This window comes from Ascidiella aspersa, chromosome 5, assembly GCF_963924565.1.
Source record: "Ascidiella aspersa chromosome 5, kaAscAspe10.2, whole genome shotgun sequence".
In the NCBI taxonomy this organism is placed as follows: Eukaryota; Metazoa; Chordata; class Ascidiacea; order Phlebobranchia; family Ascidiidae; genus Ascidiella; species Ascidiella aspersa.
The window spans coordinates 6,230,887-6,248,535 of record NC_139451.1 but is presented as its reverse complement, the minus strand read 5'-3'; the positions used below and the strand labels follow the sequence as shown (position 1 = coordinate 6,248,535).

At 37.1% G+C, this 17,649-nt stretch overlaps 1 protein-coding gene across 1 annotated transcript; it reads right to left on the bottom strand.

Annotated features, from left to right (window-relative positions):
- Positions 1–4,358: 4,358 nt before the first annotated feature.
- On the bottom strand, positions 4,359–16,125 carry LOC146141631 (uncharacterized). Its single transcript, XM_083390212.1, has 4 exons — positions 15,579–16,125; positions 6,800–6,946; positions 5,979–6,148; positions 4,359–5,622 (listed from the first exon to the last, which is right to left on the bottom strand). Exons 1-4 carry the CDS (start codon positions 16,123–16,125, stop codon positions 4,789–4,791), a joined length of 1,698 nt encoding a protein of 565 aa, XP_083246338.1. The 3' UTR covers positions 4,359–4,788.
- Positions 16,126–17,649: the final 1,524 nt, after the last annotated feature.

Below are 17,649 nucleotides of genomic sequence, written 5' to 3'. Positions count from 1 at the left end.
ACTTAAACATTTTGGACAGATGACTTGACTTAAACTTAGGGCAATGAGTCAAATGACTTCGGTTGAAATTAAGTGTTTTTAATTAACGTTTTTTTTATACAATAGAGTTAATTAAATTTTTGCAAATAAAAAAAATTGCTTGCTATTTATTGTAGTTTTATTATTTTGAGTTAAGTTATAGCTTATAATATCGGACGAGTTTATTGGTTTTAAAGGTTTAACGTTTTTTATTTTTATACCAGTTATTAAAATTCCGAGATTACAAATATTGAGTTAAACTGGGACCAGACTTGTTATTTTTTTTTAAACTTGACTTGGACGTAAGTCATTTTAAAACGACTTGTTTACAATCCTGGTAAAAGCTGGTCGCAAAAGAGATAAATTTTTGTAGTTGGTGACCTAAAAAACGTTTTCTGATTCGGCTCTATAGTTGCGAATTGCTCAGCGATGATTGCATGCAAATTAGGGCTGCCGCATTTCCAATCTCCCAGCGACAACCTTAAGATTAGATGTTTGTGAAAACGAAGAGACGTCAACGCCCAGTGACTTTTAGCCTCGAAACCCAACCCCGACACCTTACTCTGGCGGCCCTGTAATAGCGCTATTGGCTCTGTAGAAAGGCGATAGCCAGTCTTTACAACCGCCTGGAGATTTTATCGCCTTAAAATTGCTTGTAAGTTGTCGAAATTACTTTGATGTCGCTCGATATAGGCGTGTAGGCGCTTTGTACCTCGACAATTTCCGCTCTTCTGACTGTTTTGTCGCTGTTTCGGACCTTTCGTTGTCAGCTGTTATCGCGTCTCGATGGTAGAGAGTTTCAGAATCTGAAAAGGCGATGTTTTTGTTGGCGCTGAATATTAGCAGACGAAACAACGTGATAAGATAAAATAACAACTGTAATGACTAGGGAACAATTTTTTCACCGCCCCCACCCCGAATTAGTGGAATCACAGTTCGTTTTGCAAAAGCTTTAAGAAAATACCATATTTAAATTATCTTGGCTTTTTTCAAGCAAATTTTTTGCAATATTTTTTAGGCAATACATGCCGAAGATTCTACATACATTAAAGTGCTTCTCAAACTATTTTACAACGACCCAAATAATGCATTGGCTACCCGATAAAGTGAAAAGCATTATACACATTGCATGTCAAAAGTTGGAAACTAATTAACATGAATTTAAGAAATAACGAAGCCTTCTATAAACATCTCAGAACAGTAAACAATAAAGTATCACGTAGGAGAGAATATCAAAGCCCATACAGAAGTAAGTAGCATTTTGTCAACAGACTATGTTGAAAGTGAATAAAGACTTTTTCGAAACGTCCAAAATGCTACCTACTTCTGTATTGGCTTATATTTCTAATATGTCTTACTACAACCTCAACCATTATGAAAAAAAAAAAAAAAAAAAAAAAATTTTACAACGACCCAAAAGCATTATACACATTGCATGTCAAAAGTTGGAAATTAATTAACATGAGCCTTATCTTCGCATTGCTTCCGCAATTTCTTTAGTTTTTGAAATATCTTGTTGAGAATTAATCTCAATATATAATGAACCAGGAGGCGACCCAACCACGGCAACCGAATACTACTCTACCGGTGGTGGGTTTAGAAACACTGGTATATGCGACTAAAGTTACAACGTGACAAGATAAAATCACAACTTTCACGACGAGGGCCAAACAACCCTGGCCTTCCGCATCTAAAGCAAGCTGAGTCAATTTTACAAAATATAAGTGAAACTGACGCCTGTGGGTTTTAAGCACAATGAAATAATATTTATTGCAAATATACAAACAAACGACAATCAGTACTTACAGGTACTTACGATACATACATACAATAATTACCTCCGTATAACGTACGCGATCTGGACTCCACAATGAACAGTATGCAAGACTGTTATTTTTGGTATAAAATGAAATCCCTTATATACAGCATTCCAGCTGGCGGTAATTAAATATCGTGACAATGCGGTTCGGCGACGCAACAAAAAACAGGAAATTTCGGAAACACGATCAGCAAAATGCTGTTAAATTAATGAATACACACAGCAGGCTAGCGAGGCGACGACCCAGTCCACCAGGCTGTTTCAATCGAATGACCGAAGTTTCAACTCGGTAACAATATGGAGCGCAAACGCTACACGCCACTACAATTGAATTGAGTTTCAAATGCTAATTTTCTATACATATAATTCAGTGAATACGAGCAAGATGCATATTATTTCGAGGGTCTCTCAAAATTAAAAAAAAATGTGTACTGTCTAATTGGCGTGTCGATACACTTTGGTTAAAGCTATATACATTGGTAACTATACAGCTGTGAAAATACTATCGAAGGTGTTTGTTGTGGCAGCAATCGCGTACGCACATTTCACAGTCACGTGTTTCGGTAATTGTACTGCATTTCTTTACTGTTTTGCCTGTGGTGATTACTATTCGTCTGTGGCTTGTTTCATTTATTCGTTATGCCCATTTCATTTTACTCTTCGAGCGAACAATACAAGAAATACAACAGTGTTTATGAATTAATCCCTACTCCATTATCCCTTTGTCTTGTAGGTTGTTTTATTTACTTGGTTTTAAAATTTGATCAATCAGTTTAAAAAAAAATTATTTAAATTTATTTTGTTTTATTCAGGCCTAACGATGAAGTCTATGGCGTCTCCCTATATTATTTATTTCATTTATGCTTTCATTTTGCTTATCGGAATTAAACCAATAACACCAGAATAATAAAAATGTAAATAAAAAAAAACTAATCATTTCAATTTTAAAACAAAATAAAGGAACGCGTTGAATAAATACTATAAACTAAAATGAACCAATCATAAAAATATGGCCCCCTGTAACTTTCCTTAATAAAGAATCAAAATGCGTATCAAAATTTTCGTGTATTAAAAAGCATGATAGCTATGAAAGACGAAACAGTTGTCATGGGCGATAATGAAATATAAACAAAAAATGAATTTCCTAGATCTTGAAATGATTGTAATAGCACAACAACGGAAGTGTTTAGAGGTAATACAGCTGCATAGGCCGTATAACATTTGGGAAACCTTTGAAAAAGAAAAAGCAATAGGAAAAGATTTGACTGCAAACAAATATGATAAGAATTAAATAAAACGCGAGAACAAAGTAACGCAAATGAAAAACTGCTATTTAAATTTGAATGAAAAATAAAAATTAAACTCGTAAAAATTTCAAAATCAACTGAAACTGCAGGTCTCACAATTTTATGTAAAAAGCTACAAAAAACTATAAGATTCTTAAACAAAGAATTAAATTAGTGCAAGTGGAGCAACGAAATCCAGTTAAAACAATAATTTCATTTACACATGATGCCTTCGGAAAGGTTTGCCAAAATTAGTCGGCCCAATAAAGTATATAGTGCAAGCAAGGCCAGGTTAGAAAAACAACTAGCCTGCGTGAGGCTCGAACTCACGACCTCGGCTATACTGGGACCGTCGCTCAACCAACTGAGCTGCACAGGCTCAGAGAGAAGCAAGTCCGGTTAAAACGGTATACATTAATAAATATCGGTAAGCGGTTTAAGCCCTCAAAAATGAAAGGGGCCTAAAGCCTTGACACGAAAAAGCCAACGAGACAAGAGCCAATCACTCAAAATAAGCGCTTCGCGCATTCAAGCATGAAAATATGAAGTTTTGTTCTGAGTTTTTATCAATAAATCTTTTATAAAAAACTAATTGCTTCAATTTATAATTGTCTGTGTGAGGATTAGGGGGCAGTAATGACCTTAAAACGAAAATCAAAGTCGACTAAATCCCTACACGTGTACAAGACTAAAAAATGACAAGATCCATCCTTCAAAACCCAGCTGGGCGTAAAAGATTGAGTTTGCAAATGAGTTGAGTTTTTTAAATCCATTATGAAAACTAATTACATCAATTCATAATTGTCTGTGTGGGTATTAGGGGCTATAAAGACCCCTTAGCAAAAATGAAAAGGTGTTATGAGCCCTCACACGTATAAGAAAGCTAGAACCGGGCGTTCAATGGCCAAAAAGGACAAGATCAATCAATTAAATCTAGACATGAAAAAATGTAGTTTGCAAATGAGTTTTAATGTTATATGAGTGGTGATTAGGGGCTAATAATAACCCCTAAGCGAAAATCAAAGTCGACTGCAACCGTAACACGTTCACAAAGGCAAAAAATTGACAGGGTTTATTATTGAAAACCCAGCTAAGCGTAAAAATAAAGTTTGCAAATGAGTTTAAATCTATTATGAAAACTACTTTCATTAATTCATAATTGTGTGAAGAAAAGGGTTCCATAACGCTATAATAGCAAAAAAGAAAAGGTATTAAGCCCTCACACGTGCAAAATGGCAAGTTCTGTCCTAAGCCCAGCTGAGCGTAAAAAAAGAAGTTTGCAAATGAGTTTAAATCTTTTATGAAAAACAATTGCATCAATTCATAATTGTCTGTGTGGAGTAGGGCTCAATAACGATCCCTTAGCAAAGATGAAAATGTATTATAAGACTTTACACGTGTTTGAAAGCAAAAAATCACGAAATCCATCCTTTAAAGTCCAACTGAGCGTAAAAACATGAAGTTTGCAAATGAGTTTAAATCGATTATGAAAACCAATTGCATCAATTTATAAGTGTCTGTGTGGAGATTAGGCTTCAATACCGATTTGCAAAGATGAAAAGGTTATAAGCCTTACACGTGCTCAATAGCAAAAATGACAACATCCATTCGTCAAAGACCAGCTGAGCGTGAAAAATGTGAAGCCAGCTGGCGATTTCGCAGCTATTACCTTCTCAAACCCTGAGGCGACAACGTTACAGCTGGGTGAGCGTTTAAAGCGGCGATATGAGGCGGAGAGTTAAGCTGATGAATCGGTCTAATAGCAGCCGAAAGGTTCGCTTGCAATCCATAAGCTCTTAGCAAAGCCCCATTCGCCACAAAACTTGGGAAAAAACTTTGCCCTTGCGTCTGTAAATTCAGCCCCATAGGGGGCCGCAACAAATTAGGGGTGAAAACCGCCTCCTGCCCCCCTTTTTCACCCCCAACCGCGCCCCATCGTTCCTCGCCGCTTTTCGCCGAGGTCGGGGGACTCGATGACGTAACCAGTGGTGACGTCATGGCGCGTGGTGACGCGTTCGGGCTGCTGCGCTCCACACTCGACGACGGGCTCTCGCTCTGCAGACGTAACGGCGAGACGCTGACGTCACCGGGATGTGACGTCACGCGAGAGGCGGGCGCGAAGTAGGGAGCGCTGTTCTGGAAGGAAGTTTGGAAGTTGTTTCCAGGGTTGAAGAGTCTCGGAATCCCTCCTAGTGCTTGAGATTGCTTTATCAGCTCTTCCTTCGGCATCTGATCGTAGGGGCTGCCCCTGATTAGCATAGAGCCCACCCCGGGAAAGTACCCGGGCTTTGCGGGCGCGCCAAAGGCCCCAGGGCGCTCCACCGACGGGCTGGGGTAGTTGTGGGGCATGGGGCCGGAGTGCATGGCCAGTGCGTTGGCCGCTGCTGTGGCACCATACAGTCCATGCATTGCGTAGTAGTTCTGGTGCATCCAAACCTCCCATTCGCTTAAGTATTCGCGCTTCCATTTTGTGCGACGGTTTTGGAACCAGATTTTGATCTGAAAGGCAAAATATACGGGTTTTTGGAATATTTTCAGGGCTGAATTGTTGGCCGTTAAACAAAATAAGAACGTGCTTCAGGGAAACCAAGGGCACAGATATTTTCATTGCCGAATTTTCAATAGTGCCTCAGTGTTAATGAAATAATTGGAGTTGGTCAAGACGACTTAAACCTTAACAGAGGCCGTGTTGAAATAATTTTTACTTATTTATCCTTTACAAGTATCTTATTAGTTGGACTAAAGTCTATTTAAGTTGTTTGAAAACAGTGACTTACGTGCTTAAGTCATTGAAGTCATTACCACACTGGTTTTGACAGATCATTTAAGACTGACACAACGACAAACTATCTGACCTGCGTCTCTGTAAGCTTGAGCGCTTTAGACAACTCCATCCTTTTCCCCACAGACAGGTATTTGTTGCGGTGAAACTCTGACTCGAGGCGCTTTATTTGGTCGGGGGTGAACGCGGTTCGCGGTCGCTTCTTTATTTCGGATGAGGGGGGCGAATAGGGGGGTATTGAATCTGTAAAAAATATATATTTTTTTTATTTTTTCATTAAAAAATATGAGTAGGGGCATCGATTCTGTAAAAAATTACTGTTAGCATTGAGTGGTAAAGGGTCTGTAAGGAAGTAAAATCTTAAAAACGATTTTTATTTCAATAAAATATGACAGTATTTGGTAAATTAAATAAATTGCTGTAATCAAAGTTGCAAAAAAATGTTTATTAAAAAAAAAAACTTTATGTCCATGGTCCACGCAAACCAGAATTTTTTTAGGGGTTCGCTTGAAAAGAATTTCAAGAGCCTCCGTTTTCCTTCTCGGCTGAAATGTTAACATATTTAGCGAAATGTTGCATTAAAGCCATGATTTTTATGTCACCGTTTTCCTGCTCGGTTCATTTTTCTTCAAATTTTCTCTGTCGCGCAATTTTGGTAGGTTTTATTAGAACTTTGTGGTTAAATACAAACCCAAGCAGAACCTTGCAAAAACGAGCACAATACAAGGAAAAGTTACTCGGCCGTTTTTGGCTTACTTTACGAAGTTCATTCACAAAGATTACATTTACTGTCTTAGTGGGGTTAACCAAATAAAACCGAAGCCTTGTGGAAAACTCGCAAATCGATTAAGTTCTCACAGACAAAAACGAGCCGAAATAAAAACACGTGCTAACCTTTGTCCGATAGTTTCGAATCGTTATGGCCGGAAGAATTGGAAAAGGATCGATTGACCTTCCTCGATGAATTGATCACGTGATCAGGTTCCGGGTAGTCTTTAGCGACCTCTACCGGCGGACTCCATGATTCTTCTGATTTTTCATCTGAAAAAAAGGATTTGATTGAAGAACTAATTTTCGGTTACAATATAACTGTAAAATTTTACCATACGCAGAACTCGCTTTTAGTAAGTTAAGCAAAATGCACTTCCCATTATATTTATTTATTTATTTATTAATTCATAGACAAACAAAGATAAAGTGGGGAACTTTAAACAACGTCAAACTGTTGTAAGCGTAGTGGTAAGTCATCAATTTGAATTATGTGTGCTCTAATACGACTACATTTAATGTTTTCAGAAAACTGTTTATGATTTAAAGCGGTAAAACTGATTAATCTTTGGTTGGGCTGAAAAAACACATTTAGAAGTTGGCATTATTTTGTGATCGTTTCGAGTAAATCTTAAGATGATGGCTGGATGTTTTAGTTAGGCGTAGAATGAACATCATACCCCATACCGAAGTAGGTGGCATTTTGTAAACGTTGCAAATGAATTCTAAGATAAGGGCATGAGGTTGTAGTTAGACGTAGAATGAGTAACAAAGCCTATACAGATGTAAGTATCACTTTGGTTTCTAACGATCCTTAGGCAAATGGCTGAATGTTGTAGTTAGATACAATAAGAATATGAACGCCCATAAAGACGTAGGTAGCATTTTGTGAACGTTTTCGAATATTTTCTTTCATGTTCAACATGGTACAGAATGAACTGGTTCAATGATCATTTCAGTTTTTTTCTTTTTAATTCAACAACGAATATACGCCATTGCATTCATTGTAATTGCAGCAGCCAGCGTAGGGTAATTACAACTGGCCCCCAGTTAAAAATGGCAGCTTGCTAGCAGCTACCGCGCTGCGTTATCAATACCAGTCACGCGTTGAGCTTGAGACAGTTGCGATACTTGGGGCCATTTTGTTATTATACACAACAAAACACCAAATTGCCCCTTGAGAGAGGCACGGGTGTATAGAGAGACCACCTAGGACTACCGACTGTCCGGCGTATTTAAGATATCAGTTTCGGGTTAAGCAAACGTTTATGTGTCGAGACCTCTTGACGTAGGCGGGGGTCATGGGTCACGTTTGGGGTTAAATTAATCCAGAAGCTGGGTAAAGAGCTTTTAATGGACAATTCCGTTACATGAGTGGATTTTGTAGGTTTTCGTGGTGGCCTGGCTACTTTTGTTATGAACACCAACTGACATCTGTAAATAGAACTCAGAGCAAGTTTTTTTTTAAAACTGGGGTCCATGAAACCCTTAGAGGTACGTGGACTAGATTTAGGGAGTTCATAAAGGCCTAATTAAAATATCAGTGTATTATTTGATCAATGGAATGACGTTTTGACACGAAAATATACTAATAGAATAAAACGCTTTGGCGACATCTTCTTGATTGTAGTTTGAATTTCAATTTCACATTTTTTGGACCGAAAAACAGAAGGTTTCTAGGTTTAATTATTTTATGACGTCAATTTATGTTATCAATCCTGAACATTTCTGAATTTTAATACAATATTTTAGTGGGCAGTGTTAAAATGACTTTTACTTGACTGGGACTTGACTCGGGCAACCGATGACTTGCACTGGAACTTGACTTGTTATTTTTTTAAATAAACTAAAGACTTTAGCTTATTTTACATATGACTTGTCTGGTACTTGAGTGGTTTCAAAATGACTTGTTCACAACATTGTGAAAATGAGTTGGTAAGGTTTTTTTTTGTTGTGGTGGAGCATAGGCCAAAAAATCTGCTACGTTGGGTTGGTTTATTATTACTTTATAATTGTGATTAAGTTATATACTGGTGTAAGAATTCTCCTTTATTACGTATAAACGCCTGGGGACATAAGTTGCTATTTAAGGACAGTGAGAGATATTCCCTTACTTATGTGGGAACCTATGTTTGTAGATCAAACTGTGAAGAACATGATTCCACTTCCATGTGTACACAGTCTCTCCGCATATTTATGTGTACAAAAACCACTACAGCCTTAAAGCTACAAACATTTATAAATAACGCAGCCGCTTTGGCTAATTACCCTATACATTGTAATTTTATGGCACAAACATTTAAGAATAAAGCAGCTGCGCGATTTATTAGCTAATTACCGTATACCGTAGTTTTATGGTGGAATACAATGTTCACAATCTTGGCTTGAATACTTAGATTTTTAAACGAATTGCTCTCTTAGGTGTATTATTCCTCAGTGTATCACAGTTAACCTTTTTAAAGATAGTTATTTGACTCCCTTGTTGATTTTGCTGCTTGGTAAATTAACATATATATATTAAAAATACAGCAACTTGAAAGTGTAAAGATGTTGTCTCATTCACTCGAAATTAAGACTTTTGCGTTAAGCTTTTTGACATATGGTTTTAGGTTTATTTGATATAAAGTCGTTGCTAAATTCCTAGATAATTTGTTGGTTTGGTCATTGCCATAATTAGCAATGTGGGAATTTAAAAGAATGGACATATGTGACTCCAAAACTAAGATTCTTGCCTGAATCAACATAAAGTTTTCAGGTACGCCGTGCCAGTAAAAAAAAATGCTTTTTAACCAGACCATGTCCCTTTTTCACCAGGCAATTTTGTTATTTCGTTTAATGTGTTCAAACTAGGATTTCAAATGCATTTTTGTTGGTGAGTTTACTTGTTTTCGACGTCCTGTTATGACGATGCTTCGTCATTCTAAAAATTATTTAGCGTTTCGGTAGAAAAATTATGATAGTACTTTCACTCGTGCCTGAACATTATGCATGTGCAGTTGTGCAACTGTAACAAATCAATTTAAAATATTTCTTATAATCGGACTTTATCAGCTTTTCTGAATTAAATTGTTTAAAAGTTTTCCATTTTTAACTGTCTATTCAACGAGATTTAACATGTTGCCTACTGTTCAATTAGTTAAAAAGATGATTTAAAAGCCTAAGGGTATCTCTACGTCAAACTTGCTAAAATTTAGTGACTTGCGTATTAGGAATATCAAAGTCCATATATTGAAAGCGGGAACATTTTGAACGATGGTGAAGATAGATAAAAGATTTTCGAAGTTAAAAAAATGTTTTCTACTTTTATATGGGCTTTGATATTCCTCCAAACTCAAGTAAAACCTCTAAGCATCGTGTTGAAGTGGGAACCCTTATGTGAGTTCATGTTTCATCAGTCGTGTAATAAGATTAAACGTGTTGCCTTCCGCCTTATTTTAGCAATGGTACAGATCACTGTTTATTGCCATTCCCATAAAAGGCATCTTTTTATAAGCGCGCGGCGCTGTTTTGGTGTTTACTTTCAGCTAACGAGGCATTTGGGTGGCAACCTCATGCCACCCAACCGGCCCGGGCGTCGTTCAAATTAAGCATCTCCTGTTATGTCATAGACGCGATTGTTGCGTATTACAAACGGTGGGTGGCATTATTGAATCACAAGCGCACCTGGGCCGGCCAGAAAGCTGCTGACAGCATTAAGTCTGTGATTTATGGCGGCGTGTTTACGCCTTATAGCTGCGCTTCTGTACAGGCCATAAGGCCGGCCATGTGCTGACGCCTATAGCGTTTACAGGTGCCTTCTTTCTTTAGCGTGGCCCTGACCGTTATAGCTGGTCGCGCTACTCAAATCGAGCCTAATTACACACATGTGTTACGCTAAACCTTGCAAAGCATGATTTATTTTGGGTGGTTCGCTCACAATTTTAGCAATGTGGCAAGTCCCAAGCGTGATTGATTACAAGACAAAGCAGCTGAGGCAATCCAATATAAGGCACGTTATATATAAATATATATAAATACTGTACATAAGGGACTACTTATAAGCAGTACACACAATAAGTTGCATAACCAAAATCTATATCGGATGAATTTAACATCTGTGTTTTGGTAAATCAAATGCATGTAAAACCCTTACGCAACTAATAGGCGGTATAGTAATCCAAACCAGTATCCAAAGCAACTATAATTCGCATCGCAATATTTCATGGCCGCATGTTTTCACGGTTATGTGGCTGGGCCAACACCTAACACCTGGCCACTGAAGCGGTGTGTTACTGTTAAAATCGGTGTCACGCCGTATTACAGGCCTCGGCTTACAGCTATCCGAAAACTTCAATCAGAACGCGAGTGAGACTTAAACTGTAAACAAATCCTGGAAGCCATCACAGACAGCCTTAAATGGTCGCTGCGAACCGCGGCTAAATCTAGACACCTGAAGACCAGGTCTAATTAATCAGGCCGCGGTTGATTTATGTTTTTAAATTGCAAAAAGTCAAACACTTGTGATAAGACTCACCGGGTGGCAGACGGCCATTATTTGGCAATTTACCTTCAGATTGAAAATGTGTCAGTGTGTTTTTAGGGTGATTTGTAGTACTTTAGTGGAAGCAACGTCGGTATTCATGAATAAAAATAGATTTATTGGAAGTGGGTGATTATCTTTTCGTATTTATTGATTCAGTATGAATAACCACAGTATGGACACCATCACTTAATATATTGTTTTTTAACTTTAGTCGGTTTTTAAAATACAAAACTTATGTCGAATAACACAAAAAGCAAATGAAATTTCTTTAGCCTTTTGAAGTGCCATTCTGTAGTGAATAAACCGGTAAAACCAACCATAGTTGTATGATATCACCAGCATTGATTTTAGTGCAATGATTTTACACACATTGACTAATTTGCAGAAGAAAAATTAAAATCTGTGATCATTTATAATAACATTCAACCTAAAAAAAACATTTCCATTTATTCACAAAATGGAAAATTATTGATACTTGAAGGCATTGTCCGTACTGTACTACATATAACTATAAACCGTAGCTGTTTTTTTGCACCTAGATGCCTTCATTGTTAACCTGTTTGAACCGATTGTCTCAGGGGCGAACATTTCGACGCCATTTTGTTTACAAAACAACTCGCAAAAACAAGTACGTGAAACTTTTACAGTTTCGGATTTCATGTGCTGTTAAACTTCGTGTAGAAATTTTTCGAAAAACAACGACGCTATAACTGTTTGTAACCGTTGTAGATATGATGGAATGTTTGCAATAAAATAATTGTCTAATTTTACACCTGGAATACTGGTATTGTGGAAGATAAACTAATGCCACAAGATTATACACAGCCCTTATTGGTTAGTCAGTTTTGTTCTAAAATTGTGAGACAATTGAGTCATTGCGTTACCAATCCGTTACCCCCTTATCTATAAACCTAACACTACTATACGGTTTAGGGTTGCGTGGACTTAACATGATCGCATCACAAGTCCGGAAAATACCGAGCGTTAAAATAAGCGGCTTACTGGCCACTTTGAAAAGTAACTGGTCAAAACAAATCAGAATGACAGAATTTTTTTAATTTAGGGAAACTTTTTAAAAAAACGTTCGAAAGTATCGGCACAACAAAAGCATTCAGACAGATTCTGTTATTCGAACATAATGTATATATATGTGTTGAAAAAAAAAATGTATTTATAATCAGAATTTAAAACAGAATCTGCCTGAATCCGAATGGTAAAAAACAAACGATTCTGGTTGCACATCAACGATAAAGATGAAACTTGTAACTGAATTTCGATTTAATGAGTTTGGCACTTAGTTTAATATTTATCTCATATATATGCTAGATTTGTGGATAACGCAAATCTGCGACACGATTTCAAACACATTATTTCGGTCCAGGTTTAAGCGCACGTAACACAATCTGTTAGGGTAAATAACTTGTGACAACCAGAATGGTTTCAGTTAATCTTTTTATGTAGATAAAACGGATTACATTTCGCCAAGTTGTAGTGTTGTAACGACCTAAATCAATGACTTGACTTAAGCGCACTTTAGTCACTGTTTTCAAATGACTTAACTTGACTTAAGTCATTTAGGAAAAATGATACGACTCGACTTAAGTCTTTCGGACAAATGATTTGACTTGGACTTAAGTCACATCGAAATGGCTTGTTTAGAACACTCCCAAGTTGTATTACAAAGATTTAAGGTTGCTTATACGCAAAAATGCTGTGAATTTACTTTTTCAACACGAAAATTTAAAATCATTCCAATTTACACAAAATTCAAGGTTTAGATTTTACGTTTGATAGCATGCCTCCGAGAAATTCGGTACAAAGCTTTATCATGACTAACGATAAAATGCAAAGCGACTCATATATTCGCCATTTTAAAGGCAAGATAAAAAGCTAGTTTAGTGATTCATAAACAGGGAGAAAACGCGAACAAAACCATTACGGTTTGACTTAATTGCAAAACACGAACGGAGAAACGTTGCAAAACCTCCGACATAAAGGTTACAATCGAAACTTAATCCGCCGTTTAAACGTCCTGGCGATATAAAGCTGTCCAAATTATAGCACAACTTTTTTCGCAGTCGAGAAATAGCTGTCAGAAAAGGTGCAGGATGGGTTTAATGCGGGTTTTGTCGTTGGTCTGATAGTGGATTTTTAGGTGCTGTAACCCTATCTTGAGATTGGGGCAAAATCGTTTCTCTTTCAGTCGACATTTCATGTAATTCAAGTTGTTGGCAATTTCGCTGGCCGCGAATTTCAGTGATTCTAATTCATCGCCGAGCCAATTTTCAACTCAAATTACATTGAAACTCTATTCGCGGGCCAGAACCACTTCAAAACCATAGATTTCTAGCATTGCGAAATTATAAATCTGGCGTAATGGTAGATTTGAGCACAGCAATTTGGTTGCAACTCAACATCGACAACTAGAACTAAAAAAGGAACTTGTCTGTATTGCCTTAAACTTTCCGCAATTTAAATCAGGTGAAATTTAAAAGGTGGACACAACACAGCAATTTTAGTGTAGAGCGACAAAAATTTGGCTTTTTAAGCATAAAGAAAACTTTTATTTAAACCGAAATATTTACTCTAAAACTTCCAACAAAATAACAGGACCCAATTAGGTAGTTATTGAAAATTGTTATCTGTTAAAACTGGCCGTACATCGAGTATTTAAATTAATTCAAAACGATTACTATAGTGAATAACAAAAAATCTCTAATTATGTTTTTTTTCCAAAGTATAAAATCACATCGCAGCATTCAGACCATAGCCGATACAATACTACGAATCCACAGAATAGCCAAAAAATCGAATTTCATTAAATCGACTTTGTGAATAGATGCCCGTAAAATTTGTAGCGGTAATTTTCAGGCGGTTGTTTCGCTAAATTATTTACGCTTTAGCGTTTTGCACTATTTTGTGCATATTAACACAATCCCTTGCCTTAATGTATATAAAATGTTAGGCACATGCTATACACCCTATATAGAAGAGATGCATATGAACAACAAAACACCAAAATAAAAACCAAAAACATAATAATGTTTTTGAATTAGCAAAAAAATAAGTCTCCAACACATTAATTTTTGAGCCAAAGTGGGAATATGTGAGCCCCTATAGAATTAGGTACCATTTTGAACGTTTCAAACTTATCTTTATGTTTTTTTATTTTATTTAACGTCTACTTCGATATTTTTTTATGGGCTTGGATACCTAAAACCTCAGTCATTATGCTCCAGTAGTTGAGCCCAACTAACCAGAAGGTCTTTTAAAAATGTAAATTCTGTACTGGCCGAACTTTACGGCTAGAATTGTGCGAAAGCACTTCATTGGACTTAAATGGCAATCGAACATCTTACAGCGTTTCCAAAATAAACCCAAAAGCCTTTAATCGCTAATCCGGCCACAACAAAGAGACACGCTATACGTTGTGTGGCATCGATCGAGACACCTGCTCTATTAGTTACATCAGCTAAGTACATTAGGCGAATCTGGCTTATCAAAAGCCTATTTGGTAATGGAGTCACTACACCTACCGGGAAAAAACATGTTGTTCTATTGTCAAAATAGTTAGGTCTGGTTTAATTTATAACGCAAAACCTTGTGAAACTTGTAGAAATTTTAAATATCGAAATCGCTAACATTTTGAACGTTTCGTCTAACTAAAATGCTCCTTTTAAACTTCTGTTAGAACAAAGTTAAACAATTCGCACAGAATAGTTCGAGATAATGCGAGTCGCAATTTTACTCAAATAAGGCTTTCTTTATTTTAGCAAAGTCTGACCCTATATTGCACTCGGGTTTTCAAACGTTAAGATTTTCTTGTTTATTTTGATGTTAGCATCAACTTAAATCTCCCATAACTGTTTAATTACTTAATTTAATGGCTTGCCTTAAGTGAACTTAAGTGCGCATTTGTTTGTTATTTTTTCGTTAAATTATTTCTCATAATCGGACGATATATTTTTTTATTTTTATGACAATTCCTTGACTTAAGGTTGACGTGCTTTCATAATGACTTGACTTGGACTTACGTTATTTTTAAAATGACTTGACCGGGTCTTAACTCATTTAACAACACATGACTTGACCGGGACTTAACTCATTTAACAACACTCCAGTTTGTTGAAAATAATGTACATATATTTGATGCCGTTTTAGGCGAAATATATCTTCCTCAAAAAAATTACAAACCCATATTTACCCGGGTTTGAAAAATTCGATTTATACTTGTTTATTTTGATAGTGGCAACCGTATACCTTCAATATTTAACTGTTTGATCTTATTTGATTCGAAACTTAAGTGCGTATATGTTTGCTATTTTCTTGTTAAATTAATGCTCATAATCGGTCGTTGGTAACAACAGCTTATGTCCTATTTACCTTGTTGCGTTCCATTTGCGTTCATCTGCATCTGGGGTTGATTCTGCCGGTCCGCCATTTTGAAATCCGGCACCATTTCCTTTTCGCATCGCTGCTTTTGAGGATTCGAAAGTTCGCAATTTTGTTGGACTTCCGCCACTTCGGAAGACGAGGATTTGCATCGCGACTTCTCCTGTGACGTCACAGTCCTCCTTTGTGACGTATCTTGAGGCGCGTCTGCGGGGCGCGCGGGGCCCGAGAGTATGCTTGACGGAAAGTAGGGCATCAGATGACGGAAAGGGTCCGAATTCTGGAGCTCTCTCTGATAAGGATGGAACTGCCTTCCGTTTGACAAACTTTTCCGTTCATTTTCGCGACTAATTTCTCTTGCCGGAGAAAACAGTTTATCTTTCCAGGCGGTAGCCTTTAGGTTGTTTTCCGTTGCTTTTTGCTCGCCCGACGCTTTCCGGCCTTCGCTCCACGCCATTTGCTCCGAGGTGCTGTCCATCGCTTCTTCAAGGACGGCAAGTGATGTTGTTTGCAGGTGAATCCGACAGCTGTATGCCATTTATCGCGCACCTAGCACCGTTTCCAATCGCATTCCGCTAAAAAAACGTCGCTGGCTGCAGAAAATCAACTTCTCGCCGCCTTTTTCTCTCGCCCCTCTCGATTCGCTGAACTTCTTCTCGCGTTTTCCTCGCCTCTCTCGTAGTTTGTCTCCCAGTCACACGAATAACAAACGCGCTTGTTTGTTTACGATTGCGCCACTTCAAAAGGCGAATGTCGGAGACGCCCATTGTGCTTCCGGGTTTTACGAGTTGTTTGAATTCACATGCGAGCGTTTTAATGCGTAATTTGCGTGAATAATAAGGGCTTAAATGGTGCGTTTAGAAACGGGTTTTGCGATTTCATTAGTCGCGCAACAACGTCCAACAAAAAGTAACATTATGTGAACACTTCAATATAAGTTTAAATCATTTTGATAAAACTCATTCTAGAAAATGATAGACAAGAAGCCTATCGACTAAAACAAACAAATAAATATTTGTTTAGTTTTATCAAATTTGGAACCAGAATGGTAAATTGTTTTTTTGGAAAATTACATTTTTGCCAGATGCAATAAATGGCACACAAACTTACGTCCTAGTAATTGAGTTCGCCAACCTATTGTTTAAATACTGGACTTGAATAATTCATTTTTTCTTTATTAGAGTTCTAATTTTGTTTAATTTAAAACTTTTAATGATGGATATATAGTTTATGCAACAAGTTTTAATAGTAAAATGGTTTATTTGAAAATTTGATATAAATTTAGAGAATCGAAAAATAAATAAGCGCTTGTCATTTTTAGCAGTTACAACTAAGGAAGTCCGATAATATCAGATCGGCGCCGATACCTAATGCCAAGTGGAAGTATCGGTACTCGTCCGATACTAGGCTGGTATCGTTGCCGATCCGATACCAAATTATTATAGAAATTTAAGCCATGATAATTATGTGATACAACGTAGTGACGCGATATTGCTGTAAAAGCTAAAAACAAAAAAATGCTTTACAACTCAACGCTTATTATAAAAAGCTAATTATTTGTTTATATAATTGATTAACAACTGGGGGTAATTGCAATTCGTAAATTACAAAAATAATGGGAAAACAATGCTTTTAAACGTTTCGAATTTGTAACTTTGGTTACTATTTGAGCATACTGTAGTACGATGTCATTTAATATCGGTTCAGATCGCGATATTTTTTTACCAAAATGACGGTTATCGGTATCGCTAGTGGCGTCATTTGGTGTGGAATATCGCCGACGTAGTGAATTTACCAAAAAAATGTCGTTTTTAACGTATAGATCATCCTAACTTGGCTTAGAATTTCAGTCGAAAACAATTTTGGCGTTAATACCTGGCGACCACAAATTATGGAATGCAGTTAGATCTAAATTCAAACACCAGGATTTAAAAATAGCAATCAGCTCCTAAAAACTCACGTGTTCATTCAAGAGCTCCACTTTAACGGGCAATTCCCATCTGGTGCCATTTTCCCCACGTGTGTGACGTAAAAAGCGACACAGTTGCGCTTGTGACGACAT

What these genes read in the sequence shown, in the direction of transcription:
- LOC146141631 (XM_083390212.1), bottom strand. Translation starts at nt 16,125, where the DNA reads ATGGCATACAGCTGTCGGATTCACCTGCAAACAACATCACTTGCCGTC. An exon ending in CGCAAATGGAACGCAACAAG is followed by an intron (nt 6,947 to 15,578) that starts GTAAATAGGACA and finishes CCTTTTTTTCAG; the next exon opens with ATGAAAAATCAGAAGAATCA. An exon ending in TCAAGCTTACAGAGACGCAG is followed by an intron (nt 5,623 to 5,978) that starts GTCAGATAGTTT and finishes TTTGCCTTTCAG; the next exon opens with ATCAAAATCTGGTTCCAAAA.